At 46.8% G+C, this 18348-nt stretch overlaps 6 protein-coding genes across 10 annotated transcripts; 4 read left to right on the plus strand and 2 right to left on the minus strand.

Annotated features, from left to right (window-relative positions):
• The first annotated feature begins 1779 nt into the window (after positions 1–1779).
• Positions 1780–7936, plus strand: LOC108160084 (putative inorganic phosphate cotransporter). 2 transcript variants are annotated; one of them, XM_017293856.2, is made up of 4 exons: positions 1780–2233; positions 6032–6168; positions 6231–7322; positions 7397–7936. In XM_017293856.2, exons 1-4 carry the CDS (start codon positions 2152–2154, stop codon positions 7559–7561), a joined length of 1476 nt encoding a protein of 491 aa, XP_017149345.1. In that variant the 5' UTR covers positions 1780–2151; the 3' UTR covers positions 7562–7936. The 2 variants fall into 2 exon arrangements, with proteins under 2 accessions (XP_017149345.1, XP_017149346.1); XM_017293857.2 differs by lacking the exon at positions 1780–2233 and adding an exon at positions 4780–4886.
• A 43-nt stretch (positions 7937–7979) lies between these two features.
• LOC108160086 (putative inorganic phosphate cotransporter) lies at positions 7980–9326 on the plus strand. Its single transcript, XM_033390593.1, has 3 exons — positions 7980–8062; positions 8122–8767; positions 8840–9326. The coding sequence occupies exons 2-3, from the start codon at positions 8294–8296 to the stop codon at positions 8909–8911; spliced, it is 546 nt and encodes a 181-aa protein (XP_033246484.1). The 5' UTR covers positions 7980–8062; positions 8122–8293; the 3' UTR covers positions 8912–9326.
• Positions 9327–9788: 462 nt separating this feature from the next.
• On the plus strand, positions 9789–11291 carry LOC108160657 (zinc finger protein 277). The gene is made up of 2 exons (XM_017294794.2): positions 9789–10092; positions 10149–11291. The coding sequence occupies exons 1-2, from the start codon at positions 9843–9845 to the stop codon at positions 11240–11242; spliced, it is 1344 nt and encodes a 447-aa protein (XP_017150283.1). The 5' UTR covers positions 9789–9842; the 3' UTR covers positions 11243–11291.
• A 54-nt stretch (positions 11292–11345) lies between these two features.
• Positions 11346–12200, plus strand: LOC108160552. Its single transcript, XM_017294623.2, has one exon. The coding sequence runs from the start codon at positions 11418–11420 to the stop codon at positions 11994–11996; it is 579 nt and encodes a 192-aa protein (XP_017150112.1). The 5' UTR covers positions 11346–11417; the 3' UTR covers positions 11997–12200.
• LOC108160551 (long-chain fatty acid transport protein 1) lies at positions 12140–17429 on the minus strand. 4 transcript variants are annotated; one of them, XM_017294619.2, is made up of 6 exons: positions 17318–17429; positions 15934–16126; positions 14321–14559; positions 13612–14256; positions 13341–13542; positions 12140–13281 (listed from the first exon to the last, which is right to left on the minus strand). In XM_017294619.2, the coding sequence occupies exons 2-6, from the start codon at positions 16024–16026 to the stop codon at positions 12340–12342; spliced, it is 2121 nt and encodes a 706-aa protein (XP_017150108.1). In that variant the 5' UTR covers positions 16027–16126; positions 17318–17429; the 3' UTR covers positions 12140–12339. The 4 variants fall into 4 exon arrangements, with proteins under 4 accessions (XP_017150108.1, XP_017150109.1, XP_017150111.1 ...); XM_017294620.2 differs by having other exon boundaries at positions 15934–16129; XM_017294622.2 differs by having other exon boundaries at positions 17286–17429.
• On the minus strand, positions 14748–15205 carry LOC108160553. Its single transcript, XM_017294626.2, has 2 exons — positions 15041–15205; positions 14748–14991 (listed from the first exon to the last, which is right to left on the minus strand). The coding sequence occupies exons 1-2, from the start codon at positions 15107–15109 to the stop codon at positions 14839–14841; spliced, it is 222 nt and encodes a 73-aa protein (XP_017150115.1). The 5' UTR covers positions 15110–15205; the 3' UTR covers positions 14748–14838.
• Positions 17430–18348: the final 919 nt, after the last annotated feature.

Here is an 18348-nt window from a genome sequence, read left to right on the forward strand (position 1 = left end):
AGCTGATTATCCTTAATCCTTTGCTGTAAATATGACCCCCAGAAGTATGCTGCAAAATTGAATATTCCCTATAAGAAGGGCATTGGACCTCCCTTACGCTTAGCTCTACTAAATGAGTATAACTTACACATAAATAAATCGACTGTGACTGTTAGAGCTGGTTTGATATCGTGACAAATTCATCAATAAAATCCTGAGAGACTCATTGTGCCCCAATAAGCTTTAACATGTTTGCTAAGTAAGACCGCAAGCCAGAAGCATCACGACAATTGGATTAGGCAAACCCTCCTACCGCTCGGACTCGACCGGTCCGCATCAAGTAGAGAGGATTTAAGACCGCTTATCACAATGTTTGATTTTAGTGTCCCATTGTTTAGCGTCTTAAGAGTAGCACCGAGATTAACATTTGTTTTGCATATGGCTCGACATGAGCCGAGCGTGTGGCTGAAGGGTGTCTGAAAGTGCGTCACCTTTTGGGGGGGGGGGGGCTATCTAAAGCAGTTTTACACTTCGTTTGCACCTCATAAGATCAGATCGAACTTTCATTTGGGGCAGTAAATGGTGTCAAAGTGAGAGTCGATTTGGTAAATACGACTAAAGCAAAGATTAGAAGCTGGATTTGCCACGTACATACATACGTAGTATGTATATCCATTGGTAATTGCAAGAAATTCCAGTTATTCTCTAAAAAAAAACACACGTTGGCAGCCACAATAAAAAGGTTGCTAGTAGTCGCAAAACACAATCAGAGGGAGAGAGAGGGAGAGAGATCGAGGGAATCAGAACCAAAACGAATTCCATTGGATCAGCCAGGCATGAACTATGCATAGCTAAGAATTTTTAAACAACACATAGTAACTGTCCAACCACCCCAGAGGGGAGTGAGTGGCCTTGGGGAGAGAGTATTGTGTTCAGAACTATTCAGAACTAATTAAAGCTCCCAATGCGAAAGTGAAAGTGATCGACTCTTACTCTGCCTGCCCTGCCGGGGGATAAGAGCAATCCACTCACTCCTCTGAATGCCAGCTATGATTCGAGCATAGCTCTCGGAACTCGGTGGCATCCACGAGTAGGGCAGGTGATCGTTTAACCAGTTTTTGTTTTTTTTTTTTTTTCGGCCACACTTTGTTGGATTGTTTTCGGGGTTCCCTATGAGCGTAACTCCCGAGCAATAATTCAATTCGTTTACCCAAAGTTTCATTCATTCAAAAATCAAAATAAAAAACCTCGTAGCCATAAATTTTCCATTGTCCCATTTCGGTGGCTTCGGTGTCTTTTGGGGGTAGCACGATTTCATATCACTTCTGGGCCCCTAAGGCGCTGATACATACAAATATATCACTATGTCAAGAGCATCATATGGGGGACTCCTTCGATTGGGTGCGAGTGCGAGGTTCAAACACTTGAACGGATGGTCTTATAAACATGTATTCTGTCCCTGACAAGCTCGTGGGCATGCCCTGGTCTCTTGTACTAAGTGTAATCTATAGATGATTCTGATAAGATTCGATTCGCGACGGATATAAGTACATATGTACATAGGTATGTACATATGTACCTACTGTCACCTAGACACCTCACGGGCTGTCCACGGGGCGCGTAAGTGGCCTCCCTGGGTTTTCTCGGCAGAGTCGAGAGCTCTGCTCTAGTGACGTCCGCCGCCCCGAGCGTGTTTGAGTGTCTCGATCGCTGGCCAGCCAGCGGCTCGGGGCTTACGGCCCGCGCCGGCGCTACAGCACAACCCCCAGCCACACCGTATAAATGGAGTCCCAGCGCCGATTCAGCGTTCAGTCGGTCTGAAATTGTGGCGAGAGCGCGGTACTAAACGGTAGCATCCGTCGAACGGCAGAGAATCGTAACCGAAATCGAACTGAAACAGAAATAGAAACAGCAGCAATTGCTTTGTTGTGGCACCTCGAACAGTAGTTAATATGCTCACATTTTCCTCGATCGAAACCGAATCAGATCGAATTGCTGGCCAGCAGTGAGCGGGCGGAGAGACTGAATTGCCACGCCACATTAAGAGCGACGACCCATAGAAGTGCTAAAATAACACCCACAACCTCCAACAACCCCCAACAATTCTCAACGTAGCTCCACGAATTTACTCCTTGTATTAGGATCTAGTAGGAATTAAATAGGACATTAAACATGAAGCTGATGTGCTGTGGTGGGAGCAACGACTCCATGGACCTGAAGAACCCCAAGAAGGATGATGAGGCCGAGGCCAAAGGTAAGTGGAACCACAATGGAATATGGAATGCATTCCATACAAAATTAATATTGGAAAATATCAGGAAAGTTGGTTCAGATTTTAAAATGGTATTTGGCTAGAGGAAGGACAAATTATGGCGGTTCTGTCTCAATAGCAAACACAATATTACTATTGATTAATAGTAGCCCTCAATTGCTGTTCGATTTCAGGTGGTAGGGGGATTAAATCTGAAGTACCTGTCGGTGACAGTCTGGTCTTGCGTCTGGTCTTTTTAATGGCCTAGTGCTATCGGCTCCAAGCCCAAAAACTAAGAAACCACATGTGCATCTGCTTTAAGGTACATATTTAAATGGTATTCCCCAATCTTAGGGACTTAAACGTAGATATATACATATGAATATATCAATACCTGGAACTGGAGTGGCGCCTCAGACAGGAAGCTGGCATTTGTTTGCACTCGCACAGCCCATAAATATAAATCATCAAAGTTCGTATGCAAATTTGAGTCCAGTGGAAAGCCGACAACTGCCAGTATATCAGTATAGTGCACACAGATACGAACCGATCACCGGTAATCTTTCAGTTATTCCGAGTTTGTTTGGGTGTCTGTCAGTCACTCCACTCCGTGTGTGAAACAGAGCAACAAAACACACAAAGAATGCTCCAATACGCCACAGACAGACAGTCTAACGCGAATCCAGTTTAGTACGCGTACCGGCGGCTAATGAGCAACGTAAGCAGCGGCATCGGCGACTAAACTAAGCAAAAACAAAAACAAAAACAAAAACAACAGCAGCGTCGACTAGAGATTTAGATAGGAGATACGTTCTTTGAACGGCTCGATAGCAGGCTGCGTGTGTAAGGCGTATAAGGCGAAAACATAAATCTCGCATATTTCCTATTATGTTCCTGCTTTGACTAAACCAAACCGCTTTCCACAGGAGGAAATTGAGCTGAATAGCTGAAATTGAACAGAAGCAAAATGTGAACTGAAACCTTTTGGCCGTCGAAAGGGACAGGCGAACTGCTAATTAAATATGCGTATATCCGTATAGCGATTCTTATAACCGAACTGATTTGCGACTTGCAAAATCTTTTTTTAGAGCTGCGTGTAATTGCATTCAGATTCATTAACACTTGACAAAAACCGGGAAAATCTTCCGTCAGAGCATAAATTACTCGAGTGCGCTCGAAATAAAAAACTAACTCTGGATTTTGTAATTGTCATATATGCAGTATTTAAATAATTTTCACTAAATATTCAAATTGGCAAGGTAGGCGCCATGGCGCCCCCAACCGAGACAAGGCTGACATCCGGCTCCAGGCAGCACCGCAAGTCTGGTCACAAATCAGCTAGAAGGGAAGGTTATCCCCCTCCTCACCACTCCACTCCACACTCCACACTCCACACTCCCAGTGCCAGCCACCCCATATAGGGGAGGATCCAAGCAAACCGGCTCCGTCTGCTTTTTTTTGTTGCTGCTTGATCGAAAGTCGCCCAAAGAGTTCCTCTGATAAGCAATCTGACGCACGGCTCTTGTCTAAGGTTGTTGTGACATCAGTTTTGGATTCCACATCCACTCGAAAGCAGTCCCTGTGCAACCCCCATCCAATGACAGGTGTGATATGGAGTGGCACGGGCTATCTGTTGACTGGACATTTGAAAGTCGTTCGGGGAAACTCTGCCTCTGGTCGAATGGCTAAAATCGTTATCAGCCAGCGGCGCTCGATGATAAGTCGGTTAAGCTCTGATGAATTTACACAATAAGCGTGTCAAGACGTCCAGTCGACACCTCGTTCATCATTCGTCCATCCATTCATCACTGGGGTACGGTACCCAACGGCGTGGTGTGGGAAAGTGAAGCACTCCAAGTACTGACACAAATTCGATTAAAATTTGAATTTCAATTCAGAATTAGTTGAATGATAATTGCATCTGTAATTGCGTGACTTCCATACTTCCCCTTTATCGGGTGCACACCGTAGTAGACCAAAACAATGAAATGAAGCTTTCAGCGAGCAGCGCAGCTTTTGCGATTAAACTTTTTGAGCGAATAAAAAGCTCCCCAACCGGTAAGATTTCAAGTTCAAAGCTAACGGCAACAGCAATGAAGCGATTCAAAACTGGCCGACTATAAATCGAACACAGATTGATCTGATCTGGAGATTGAAAGCTGACAGAGGCTCAAAGTAGCCCCCCGGCCACGCCTTGACCAAATGATAGCCCCCCGTTATCAGCGATGCATACGTAATGCCAGAATACCAGAATTGGTTACAGCACTGGGGGCCTTAAGGTGCAATGGATGACATACGGCTGATAAGCCCGATTGGAAGCGTTACACGCCCCGAAGCTTATGTAGGGGGTGGCACGGTTCTGGGGGTAACTTTGGGAAGCTGCACGCTCATTTGCTCTCAACTAACAAATCACACAGACAGACAGAGATACAGATACACAGATACAGATACAGAGATGCTGCTGGTTAGATGATCTGACTATTTGCGTACAGCACTGGTAGCACTGTAAGATTCTCTATCAAGTATCCATCAGTTAGTGAACAGGCTTCGCGGTGAACAGTAGTGCCAGACAAAGCAAAGCTGTAATTTTTGAGTTCAGAGCTAACGAATCCCATTATGGTTAACACCGTGAAAAATCGTCGTTTCGAGGATGAAGGTGGGTCTTATAATTTGAATATGATGTAATTCTCTTTGTCCTTTCAATGCTCAAAGGGTGTCTTAAAGTGCCTATTACGAGAACCTGTACTTCTCAATAAATTCAATCACTCTCGCAGCATACCACAATAAGTCTACTACAAGTCCTTAAGATCCAACACAAAGTCTTGCAGCAGGGCCCTGCGATTCTCTCTTTTTAATGGTTTCGTTTTGATTGATGCACAAATCGCTTTTCAGATGCTCTCTGCTCAGTGTAACCTCAAAAAAATCTCAGTTAAACCTCATAATTTATTCAGGCATCATCACGAATTTGCATGTTCTGACATGCCAGATGCAGCGCCCTGATGGGTCTCGATACCGTTGATTCTGTTATCCGTTGGTGATAAGAATATCCAAAGAAGACGAGCCCCTTGACAGAAGAATGAAAAGTGGGTGTGTTCCAGTATGGGTAAATCCTGGTGCTTGCAAGTACTGTAAATGCCGTAAAATCTGGACTCAAAAGCAATTGTAACTGCTAGTTTACCACCCACTTATGGCCATACTAATCTCAGCCGACTCACTTGAGATTAAACCAACAAAGAAATAGTTAAATATACGTATAAAAAGGCAGATAGATTCAACTGTTGGGAGAGATCTTAAAGGGGTGGGGGGTCCCCATTTCGGCGCCATTCGCAGAATGAATGAATGAATGGAATTTTTCCGCAAGAATCCGCCACGTAATCCAGAAACCAGAAGCGTTCCAAAACCGCAAATAGAAAGGCAAATAGTTATATCTCCTAGTCGCCTGTCTGCCAGATAAGGGATGATAAATTTTAGTTAAATTACGGCAATCACAGAAGAAGAAATAAACCCGAAAAAGGGGTAGAGCTTGAACAGTGTCTGCCATAAATCTATTTCCAGCTGTAGCCAGTTTAAGTGGGCCGAAACGCAAAAGCGATTCCAAATCTTGGACAGACTTCAACAGGCAAGCGACCTACAGGTGACCTACAGCCTTCTACAAAAATATAAAAACCCATCCAGAACCACTCATGGCGCAGATAGCGCGGTCAATAGCTGATAGCCAATCGATTGATTGAACTGAATGGAGTGCGCAGTCGATGATCAGATTACCCACCGCACCTCCTAATCGATTACGTTTCGTTGCAGGTTCCGGTCTGGGAGTACGCCACTTCCAGGTCTTTCTTCTCTTCTGCGCCCTGACGGTGGCCTATGCCCAGCGCGTCAACCTATCCGTGGCCGTGGTGGCCATGCTTGATTCAAACTCCGCAAATCCGCATTTTCCTGTAAGTAATCTTCACTGGCACCAACGTCAGCTCGAAACCTAGCTAACTCTTTTGCTTTTTAGGAGTACAACTGGTCGGATAAGATAAAATCCCTGCTGCTGAGCAGTTTCTTCTGGGGCTATGTGGTCACACAGGTGCCGGCTGGCCAGCTGGCGAGGAAATTCGGTGGCAAAGTGATGATCCTTTCAGGTCTCACCATCTGCTCGGTGCTGAACATCCTAACGCCCCTCTGCGCCAAACTTGGAGGCTGGCAATTGGTGTGCGCCCTGCGTGTGGTCGAGGGTCTATGCCAGGGCGTGGTCTTCCCATCCACGCACACTATCCTATCCCAGTGGGCGCCTCCGAAGGAGCGTGCCACGCTCGGCACATGCGCATATTCGGGCAATCAGTTTGGCACGATCATCATGCTGGCCACCAGTGGAATGTTGGCCGCCTCATCGGCTGGGTGGCCAAGCATCTTCTACATCTCCGGCGGAGTCGGATGCGTTTGGTCGATCGTGTACTTCATTTGGGGCGCAAGCTCGCCGTCGGAGTGCAAGAGCATCTCGTCGGAGGAGCGCAAGCTGATTGAAATGGCGCAGGCCGGTGAAGTGGCCACTGTACAGGATCAGGCAAAGGAGCAGCCGCAGCCCCGTACACCCTGGCTGAGCATATTCACATCGCCTTCATTCTTAGTGCTGATCGTGGCACACTCCACTCACAACTGGGGCTTCTGGACCCTGCTGACTGAGATTCCCAGCTACATGAAGAACATCCTGGGCAAGGACATCAAGTCGAACGCCCTGCTCTCGTCCCTTCCCTACTTCTGCATGTTCTGCATGTCGTTCGTCTTCTCCGCTATATCCGCCCAGTTGAACAACCGCAACTGCATCTCTACGGGGACCAGTCGCAAGCTGTTCAACACGATTGGCACCTGGATCCCCATGGTCACGCTTATCGGACTGGGCTATACGGGTGCGGACCAGGGAACCTTGGCCGTTGTCCTGCTCTGCTTCACCGTAGGCACGAACGGCGCCACTTACCTGGGCTTCAACATGAACCACATAGATCTGTCGCCGAACTTTGCCGGCATCCTGATGGGCATCACCAACTGCGTGGGCAATATCATGAGCATAATCGCCCCGTTAGTGGTTGGTGTCATTGTCACCGATGAGGTAAGATACTCGGCTACACCTGTCAGCTCCCTCTACTTACTGATTCGGTTTTTCTGTTGTGTTGTTCTTTACAGAAAGATCCCGATCTGTGGCGCATAGTATTCTTCATTGCCGCTGGCTTCTACCTAGTGGGCAACGGGCTGTTCGTGATCTTCGGTAAGGCCGAAGTGCAGCCCTGGAACGATCCCCCGGCGAAGCCCAGGCGCAACTCTACGCCTGAGGTGGAGTCGCAGCACTAACACCGACGAATTTAGCGAAATGTGAAGAGAAACCGCTAGTCAGCTAGTTCAGTTTTCCACCAAAACCCAGCCGAACCGGATCCGATCAGATCCGATCCGATCCGGTGGTCGGCCAACTGTCAATCCTAATGGAGCAATGGAGCGCTATGCAATGCATTTTCGCATTGTCCGAACTAATTCGCGCTCCGTGTATTTTTTTTTATATTTGTAAACTATTCGTTACTGTACTCTGTATTCGCGTTCCCCTCGTCTTAGGTTTAGTTATAGTGACTAATTATGTAAGGGCACTCACAAAGTGAGGCGAAAATAATAATTATATTGTACTATATGTGTGCTGTATCAGACTACAGACAGCTACAGCATGTGAAAAGAAAACCACAAGAGTGTTTGATTCTCAAAAGCGGTAGGGGGAACGAGACCGCCACAACCTCATCCAGTGGGCCTTGACATACATGCATTATTGATCAGAATACGTTCATATCTATTGCTCTGAGATGCCAGGTTAAAATACTTATTAGGTCTCCATAGACATGTTAGTGCTTGACTCCTTTGTATTTCAGGACGAGGAGTGCGTCATTGGCAGGTGGTTCTGATCTTCTGGGGCCTGTCAGTCACCTACGCCCTTCGTGTCAATCTATCTGTGGCAGTCGTGGCCATGACAGATTCGGACTCCATACGGAACTGAAGACCCCCTGGCTCCGCATCTTCGGCTCGCCACCATTTTTGGTCCTAATGGTTTCGCACAGCGTCTTCAACTGGGACTTCTGGACACTCCTGACGCAAATTCCAAGCTACATGAAGAGCGTCCTTGGCAAGGACATCAAGTCAAACGCCCTGCTCTCGTCCCTTCCTTACGTCAGCATGTTCTTCATGTCTTTCGTCTTCTCAAAGATGTCGGCCCAATTGAACAACCGCAACTGCATCTCCACGGGGACCAGCCGCAAGCTGTTCAACACGATTGGTCTGTGGATCCCCATGATCACAATCATCGGTCTGGGGTATGTGAGGGCCGACCAGTCCACGCTGGCCGTGGTCCAGCTATGCTTCACAGTTGGAATGAGCGGCGCCACTTACCTGGGCTTCAACATGAACCACCTGGATCTGTCGCCGAACTTTACCGGCATCCTGATGGGCATCACCAGCTGCGTGGCCAATATCATGAGTATAATCGCTCCGCTGGTGGTCGGTGTCATTGTCACCGATGAGGTTAGATAATTGCTATACCCGTCAGCTCCCTCCAGTTACTGATTCGGTTTTATGTTGTGCTGTTCCTTACAGAAAGATCCCGATCTGTGGCGCATAGTATTCTTCATTGCCGCTTCTATCTGGTGGGCAACGGGCTGTTCGTGATCTTCGGCAAGGCCGAAGCCCTGGAACGATGCTCCTGCTCCGGTGGAGCCACATAAATAAAGAGGAAAATTTACTGTCGTTTCTGTGTGACTTGTCTCGCATTCTTGGAAAGATATGGGGACTTGGCAACTGAATTAAAGAAATGGATTAGAATTTTGAAGACCCCGAGTAACAATTGGGTGGAGTACTTATAAATATATAAGTATGGCGCCACAGCCATAAGGAAAAGGATGTTCTTGAGAAGAGCCATAGCGGCCATAGAAGTGGTGTCCATGAGCAACCACATTCCTTAGGCATGTAGTAAGTATAACTGCCATAAGAATGATATCTTATCTGCTTTCGTAGCTCAGGATTCTATACAGTTATAAATGTATCACCGTATATCATGTACCATCATAAGTTAAAATAAATCATTACATCGAAGTGTTTAAAGAATATGCGAATCGAAAATAAACAAGTGATGTTTGTACATGACGTTTACCTGTGAAGCCAGCGCCATCTGGTGGTAATTACATGAAATGCTAGTTGTTTTTAAGATCTCATGTATAGATACACACATTTTCACACCTCTACGATCATTTTAGAATTAATGCCACTGTTAACCACTGTTTTGTTTTTTAAAGCAGACATTTCTGTTAAATTTGTATTTTCAAAATAAAGGTATGATAGGCAAAAATACCGACAGGCAGCCACTGAAATATATCACGAAGATCATGGACAGAGAATTAGCACATTGTCGACCGGTGTCTTTTAAAAACTTTCCACGAAAATAGTTTTTTTTTTGGTTTTCGGCGGCTTAACTCACGTTTAAATAAAGGGGCTTAAGTGGGCTAAGTTCGTTTTTTAATCGGTATATTGAGACGGTATATTTCGGTATATTTCTGAGGGTGACGAATAAATATTTTGTTGTTTCGTTGTTGACAAATAAAAAATGGAGCACGCGGTGGACACCGTTCCAGAAGATGTTGCACCCAAATTGGAAAATAAATTCAGCTCTGTGCTGAAGCCCTCGGCAAACACGGTCGTAAAGTGCTTGAAATGCGAGAAGGTGTATATATTTCCCGCTGACAAAGACGACTGCCTGGCGCACCTGTATCTGGAGCATCGGCTGGTCATCGCCGATGTGGAGGATATCGCGCTGTTGGAGGATTATTTGCAATACTGGGAAAAAGAGTTTCATAGTGCGCGCCTAAAGTGCCTTTTGAGGGATTCTTTTATATAATTTGGTGTCTTTCAGGCCATGAATTCGAGCAATACTGCACGACCATGTTCCTGGACCAGCTGCCCGATGGAACATATGCCAGAAACGAGAAATATTATTTGCTCTGTGATATACTGCCGCAGGACTACGAGCTTCGCCAGCGACTGCGGGAGGAACGACTGAAAACCGCCCTGGAGCGACACCATTTCGAGCTCACGGACCGGAACTTCTCCAAGGAGTGTCTTTTCTGCAGAACCGTAATCAAGGGCCTTAGGGCCGACTACCTGGATCACTTGTTTGACAAGCACTTTCTGCTGGTGGGAAAGCCCGAGAAGTTGGTCTATGTGGATGAGCTGCTCGACCAGCTGGAAGCAAATTTGAACCAATTGATTTGCCTGTACTGCGAGAAGGTCTTCAAGGATAGAACCGTTCTGAAGGAACATATGCGCAAGAAGGGGCACAAGCGCATCAATCCCAATCGCCGCGAGTACGACAAGTACTTCCTAATAAACTACAATCGGGCCCCGGCGCCGGCACCTCGAAAGCAGCAGCACCAGAAACGACGACAGCCCTCCGGGTCAGTATCCGCAGACATGGAAAACATGGACTTTGACAAGCACTTTGCTCGTCCAGACTCGGAGGGTGAGCATGATTCGGACTGGTCTGACTGGGCCGGGGATGGCGAGCCACATTCGCTCAAGTGTCTCTACTGCCCGCATCTCGGCGACCATTTCGCTGGCCTCAAACAGCACATGATAGATGCCCATAGCTTGGATTTCGATGTCGCCACCAGCGCACTGAACTTCTATCAGCGCGTCAAGGTGGTCAACTATATACGTCGCCAGCTGTGCATGCGTCGCTGTGTTAGCTGTGACATCCAGTTTGATGATCTCGACTTGCTAACCGAACACATGGCCCAGGAGTCTCATTGCGGTATCGGTGAGCGATCCAGTTGGGACAAGCCAGAGTTCTTTTTCCCGTACATGGAAAATGATGGCTTGTTGTGTGTCCTGGACGATTCAACGGGCGACGAGCCTGATACCGATGTAGTTCGCATCATTTCCGAGGACAGTCTGGCGCAAGTCAACAAGGATGCGGAGTCGTTATCATTAGAGAATTTCAAGATATAAAATTTATATTTTAGAGATATTATTAAAACAGTTTTTTTTTTCATCGGTATATTTGCGGTATATTTTGAAAATGAGATGGTATATTTCTAAGTATCGGACGGTATATTTAATCGATATATCGTCTCTAGCACAAGTGACATCATTTAAAGGGAAAAAAATAAAAAAAACATTGAAAATGGACGCCCTGGACATACTGGAGAAGCGCATCGATGCATTAACCCGAGTCCTGGGGCCCGTGCGGGAGGCGGAGAGCGACGAGGGAATAGTGGACTCTCTTTGTTCCGCCAACGCCCTACTCAGTGAGGCGACAACAGGACGTGCCCAGCTGCAGCAGTGCGTGGGACGGGCGGCCGAGCTAGAGAAGTATTTGGACCCCAACTTTCTGGACGAGCACCAGCAGGTGCGCTGCAAGGAAGTGTACCTCAATGCGGTAGCACCCGAACTGCACACCCAGGCCGAACAGCTGGAGCGGATAAAGCAACTGGAGCCGGCCCTGGGCGCGGAATATTTCCGTAGCATACCCAGCGAGTGCCTGGATCAGCTGAAGCAGGTCACCCAAAACAACGGGGAGTATGCACAGCAGAGCGAACTGATCGAGGAGAGCCTCATATTGGCCATGAAGCGGTACGGGGAGATCCAGGAGGGTCTGCTCACCTCGCTGGATGCCATGAGCGCGCGCCTTGATCAGGTAGAGCAGCGCATGGATCAGAAAAAGAAGAGCGATCTCAACAAAGATGTGCCGCCCAAGGAATGATGACTGAGCACATCCATACGAGACTGCTGAAAGTATTTAGATAAGATTTCCGATCTACTCTCCACCTACATATACTCGTTTCCGAACAAATAAAACTGGTCGGATTCCCTGGTGGGGAGAATAGATCCAAGATGCTTTTTCCATTGTAAGTTTCCTTTTATCGTTATTTTATGCTAGCACAATATAGAATTCTACCAAATTAAACCTAACAGATAGACAAAGATTATAACTCGGGAAATACATTCCCTTTCGAGTCGAAAGTGGAGGTATTGGCCCTAACTTCGATGATGGGGGGCACAGTCTTAGCTCAACCATGGAGTAATAACCTCCTCCAGTTTCGTTCCTAGAATCGCATTTCGTTGCGCTGAATCCGCTCGTAGACGGACTGGGTGAGCGGGGCATAGACACCATCCGATCCTGCATAGAACAACTCATCCTCGATGGCCGCCGGATCGAAGCCCTGCTGCTGTAGCTCCACTTTTCTCAGCTTGAACGTGCCCGTCAGGTCGATCTTCCGGAGGAAGCGCAGAAACTGCGGACGTGCATAGCTGGGCAGAGCCTTAGTGAGCTCCTGGCCCAGCATCTCCACCTTCACTTCTCGCGTGGGATCGTATATGGCGGCCATACCGGCCCGGCCTTCGGTTTGGGGTATGCTGACCCCATACACGATGACATCCTTGTATCCGGCCAGGTTGCTGAGCTGTGCCTCCACCTCGCTAGTAGAGACATTCTCTCCCTTCCAGCGGAAGGTGTCGCCGGTGCGATCCTTGAAGTAGAGATAGCCCCGTTCATCGGAGACCAGCAGGTCGCCAGAGATAAAGGCCATATCGCCCTTTGCAAAGACATCGTACACCACCTTCTTGGAGGAGGCCTTCGTGTCCACATAGCCGAGGAACTCCCGGCAGGGATTGCCCTTCACGATTTTCCCAATAAAGACGCCCGTTTCGTTGGGCTCACAGCGGTCGCAGAGACCCTTTTTGTTTCTCAGCGGCTCACCCGTGTGGGGATCGGCTCGTATGATGGATATGGGATAGATCTGCGGTAGTACCCGTGAAACGAAGCCAATGGCTCCCACAGTGCTGTCGTTGTTCATGATATTGGCGTTGCCCTCGGTGGCTCCATAGAATTCACCGACGCGCTGGATGCCAAAGCGCTCAACGAAATGCGGCCAGATTTGAGGACGCAGTCCGTTTCCAAAGACCATGCGCACCTGATGCTTTCGGTCATGTGGTGCCGATGGAGTGGACAATATATAGCGGGCCATCTCACCAATGTACTGGCCAATCTGTCGTGGATGCATTGCGTGAGAAGAGAAGGGGTTATCATGTAAATCACTGCACTTACGGTGCACTGGAAGCGTGCGCAGTCGGCAAAGTAGCCAGAGGCACTGAATTTCTTGCGTATGACCACCGTGGAGCCAAAGAGCAGGGCCTGGCCCATGCTCATCACCCCGCCAGCAGTGTGATAGAGAGGAAGGGGTGTATAGAACACATCCTGGTCTCTAAAACCGAGGGCATAGTGGATGCCGGCGGCAATGAAGAAGTAGCTACAGGATAGAAAGAATGAACAAGAAATGCTAAGCAGGAAAGGATTATCAGGAGAAAGAAATACTCACCGCGAGTGCGTGATGACCGCTGCCTTGGGCAGACCAGTGGTGCCAGAGGTGTAGATGTAGACCAGCTTGTCGTGGTGATCCGCCCGAGTGGCGCCTGCGGCCACTTTATCTTTGGCAGCCGTGTCCAGCAGTCCGTTTAGTTGCTGGGCCAGACCCTGACTCAAGCCCTCGTCAGCAGCATGGGCCAGGCTGCCCTCATCATTGAACTGATAGAGTCCGACATGGGCGGGTAGATCCTTCGCAATGTCCATCACGGCCGATCGGAAGCTGGCCCCGTAAATCAAGGCCGTGCACTGGCCTACAGTGATGCTGTGCTGGAGGGAGGCTCCTCGCAGATTCGTGTTGATGAGGGGTGTAATAACACCTATCTTTGAGAGACCCAGCCAGGTGGCCACAAACTCGGCCCGATTCTCGAGTAGCAGGCCCACCACATCGCCCTTTTTGTATCCGTGACTGTGGAAGACGTTGGCCACGCGGTTCGAATGCTCGTTCAGCTGGCGGAAAGTCCACTGCTGGGACTCGCTCACGATGGCCAGCTTGTCCGGGTGCCGGGCCACACTGGCCTCGAAAATGTCGCCAATGTTGAGGTTCTTGCGCTCCTGTCGCTTCACAAACATCAGCACTCGAATATAGGCAATGAGAGCGCTAAAACGAAAATAGTTTAGATTCAGAGTCGCTTAAGTGAGTATTTGCTACGCAAAGAGCCTACACAATATCGCGAGGACCTGTCACCGCCGCTATGTAGAACCATCTCCAGCCGGGCCGCACCAAGAGTGTTGCTATCACGCTGCAATAGAGAGCCGCCAGTCCCGACCAAGCTCCTAGGTAATACCAGATCAGCGCTGTTCCTCCCGAGAGGACGGGTACCATTATCCACTGTAGGTAGCTTCGCCAGTTGGACCTCTTCTGTTCCATCGGATTGTGACTGGGATCTATGGCTATGGAGACCTAAAGTAGCAGATGAAAGACTCTTAATACGTCGCGTAAACGTTGAATGTAGAATGTCGCTCTTGTCACCAACTAATGATCCACTCGATCCCCCACTAACCCCTCCATTAACAGTTTATTCAAAGCTTTTCCTGATCTTCTGCTAATTGCTTGCTGTTTTGCTTGCACTTCAGTACAGGTAGTCCGCATTAATCATTTAGCACTTTATTTAAGCAATTCGCAAACAACCAAAACGAAATATAAACACAGCAAAAATATAAAGATAATAGTATGTGAATACTAGTATCCGTTTCTATGACCAATATTTCCAGCGGAGATTTCCTTGAAGTGCATCATAGCTTTGTGCTCCGCATCGGCAGTCAACTTGTTTGAGAGACGTATCAAAACGCAAATAGTCAGAGCAGAAGTGAGGCCCACCATAAAGAACAGGATCTAAGATTGGGTATTATAGCGGGGGTGCTTATAAGGATATTCCCTTTACCTTCTGCCAGATGGTCAGAGGCTGGCCCTCCTCTTCCATTAGGAGTTCGTTGTCGCTGCCTGTCATCATTTTAGGAAAATTTTTGTTCAGCTTTTTCGATTCTTCTCACGCTTGAATTGTTCGGTTGATTTGGAAGTTTGTGCTAGTATTTTTTTGACAGTTGTTTCGAGGGAAGTTGGTTCTGTCATGTTGAACGGCAATGATGTCACTTTGAAATGCATCTTTAAACGTGTTTTGGCTCATGTTTTCCCCCCTAAAATATTTACCATCTATTAACTACGATTTTCAGTTGCCCTGATCTTGACTTTCAAGTTCGCTTAAGCGCCAAAAATACACCCGAATAGGACCACATCAAGATGCAGTAATATTTCCACTTAAACCTGATAAAAAAAGACCCCAAACAGACGACAGTTCGCATAATACTCTCAAGACCCAGACCTAGTCCCGGTTATGACCATCAGCAGGCAAAAGTAAACTGGTTTCAGTTTCAGTTTAAGATCTTGTTGTACTCTTTGAAAGGGGTATTATAGTTTTGATCAAATGTTTTCATCTACTGCATGTGTATGAACTATCTTTAAAGGTCGTTAACCATTACTTTAAAATCATGTGACTTAATGACTTTCTTCATAGCTCAGCGAAAATTTGATTCAAATAGGATTATCATATTATATGTAAGAGTATCTTTAACTTCGGCCAAGATCTAGTTTTATTTTTAGTAGTTTTAATGGCAACGTGAGTATTATTGTTGTCAGATAAGGTGGCGGCCCCAAACCAACTGAATCACAAAGCAAATCAAGCGAAAACCGAAAATATGTTAACCATAAATACTTGTATGCTACCTCTGTGTGTGTGTGTGTGTGTGTGTATATATATATTTTGTAAATGGTATTTACCTGGGTGGAGTTCAAGGCCGTCGGACCATGGCTTGGGGCAGCAGCATCAATAGTGGCTGTGGCAGCCCCATCATCAGCGGGAGCGGTGCACATGGTGTCGGACTTAGCAGCACATTAACAGTGGCTTTTGCTAGTATGTGGATGGGATTAGCAGCTTTGGAGTTGGCTCTGTTGTTTCTATCGCTTTTGTTGGCTACTTTCGTAGCGAAATTATAGGTAATTAGGCGCCAGGCACAGTCGGAAGGAGGAGACAAAAAGAGAGAAGAGTTGAGCGATAGATGGAGACGTGCAAATGGGAAGAGAAGAGGAGATGTACAGGGAATCCACAATTGTAGTGCAAAGGTGACACAAAAGACAGAAGATGAAGAAAAATGGCCTGTTTTTGAGGCTGACTGAAGCTGTGACGCTTTTGTTTTAAGTGTATCCATTTGTGTGCGGATGTGTGCGTGAGTAAGTACTTTCAAGGTGAGTTTTGGGGTCTGCTCTGCCTGTTTATGTGCGTCGAATCGCAGAGTCAGCAGAAACTTACGCTTAAGCTGCCTAATAAAACCCGTTAATGGGTGTTAAAGCCATGTCTAATGTCGGAGACAATTAAACCACGTTTATTATTTAGGAAGTAAGACTATTGTACGTAGCAGGCGGTGGCATACAAAGAGAAAACTGAGGATTTAAAAGATCAATGAAAGATATTTGGGAAGAAATAAAGGTTTAGAGATCTTTAAAGGGTCATAAATCTTTTTATATATTTATGAATTAGGACTTCACTTCTTAGATATGTATTTAGTTACTGGAAAAATTTCCAGTGAAGAAAAAATATGAGAAAGCTCTATCAAGACCTTGACTTCAAATGGGCTGATTAAATTGAATTGGTCTCTGATTGAAATCAGTATATAAACCTCTGCTTTTTCTTTGCCCGTGTTGAACATTTCTTAGCACCGCATAAACATCACTATCTCACTTTCTGTTGGACTTAAAACTTAAATTTCAGGCCACAGGCTGCAAATTAGTTTTTTTTCTTTTACAACATTTGGCGCATGCAAAAATTAAGTGTTGTGGTTATTGTTGTTTGTGTCTGTTTCTGTTGGTGGCATACATCGGCAGACATCATTAAGAGCCCAACCTCGTCAAGCGCCTGAGACGCGGATGCGGTTGAAGCTGCCACTGATGCTGCGCGACGCTTCATCACTTTCACTAAAGTCTTCTTCTCCTTTCTTTTGTTATATTTCTTTGCTTATGGTTCCCTCACATCTCGTACTGCTCTGGGGATTAAGATATCATTGATCTGTCTCGGGGATCGCGTATCATCCGAGTGTAAGATCAGTGAGGAAATTGCGTATGAAATTGTTAAGCACTTGATAACGCTTGATTGATTCACGGCACGCACTGGGTAGAACATCAGCCAGGGTCTCGGATAGATGTCGGAGTTTTGGAGTTATGGGAGCTTAAAGCCGGTCGCGTCGTTCGGCCAGCAGCTTCGTTCATCAACTGCGCCCCAAAAACCTGCCAGCAGCCGGTCCGCAGCCTGAAGCTGAAGCTCTGCCAGCGCCGCAACAGGTCGCAAACGGCGCACGAAGCTGGCTTCGGGTCGAGGCAATAAGCTCTGCACCTGAGTCAAAGCCAGAGCAGAGCCACACAGACAGGCAAACCAGGTGAGCCAGGTGTGTCTGAGTGTGTGTTAGTGTGTTTTTTTTGCATTGTTATTACGCTGAATTGTCGGCTGCGATTCTGAGATTGTGGTTTGCACGTGATTATTCCGCATGCAACATGGAATTTGGTCTTTTATGCGGGTTTCCCTTTTGGCCATCAACATGTCAACAACCACACAGCGTCAAGAATGCGCTTCTAATGGGCGGCGGAGGAGTACACTCCAACTCCGGGCGAAGGAGGAATGGCAAGTGCAGAGAAAGGGGTCCAAAGAGTGTGGAAAGAGGACAGGCACTTAATTCAAAACACGTGTTTCACTTTAAACTCTCTTTTGTACACCCTTAGAGGGAGCATATACACAGAGATACACACTATATCGTGTGACCTGTATCTTATAGTTCGCTATGAATGCAAAACAAAACTCTTTCTAACAGCTTCTTTGGAGGCTTATATACTGAACCACATATCACTTTCTGCTGAAATAGGAGGGATCGTTTGGGAGAGTATTAAAAGCCTCGGCTATATGGATTGGGTTGCTTTTCTTGTTTGAATATGCTTCTGTCTTTGCTTCTGTCTCTGATTCTTTTTCTGTCTCTGCCCTTACATTTCCCTCTATATATGTATGTCTTAGGAATTGATGCGTTACCACTGCCCCTCTTCAAAACCCTGCAACAAGTGCACTGCAGACAGTTTATTACATATCGTTTTGCATGATGATTTTCCCAGCTCAGATCGTTTGCCATGACTAAGCGAAATTACTTTAAACAGCCA

The sequence above is a fragment of the Drosophila miranda genome, chromosome 3 (genome assembly GCF_003369915.1).
Source record: "Drosophila miranda strain MSH22 chromosome 3, D.miranda_PacBio2.1, whole genome shotgun sequence".
Lineage (NCBI taxonomy): Eukaryota > Metazoa > Arthropoda > Insecta > Diptera > Drosophilidae > Drosophila > Drosophila miranda.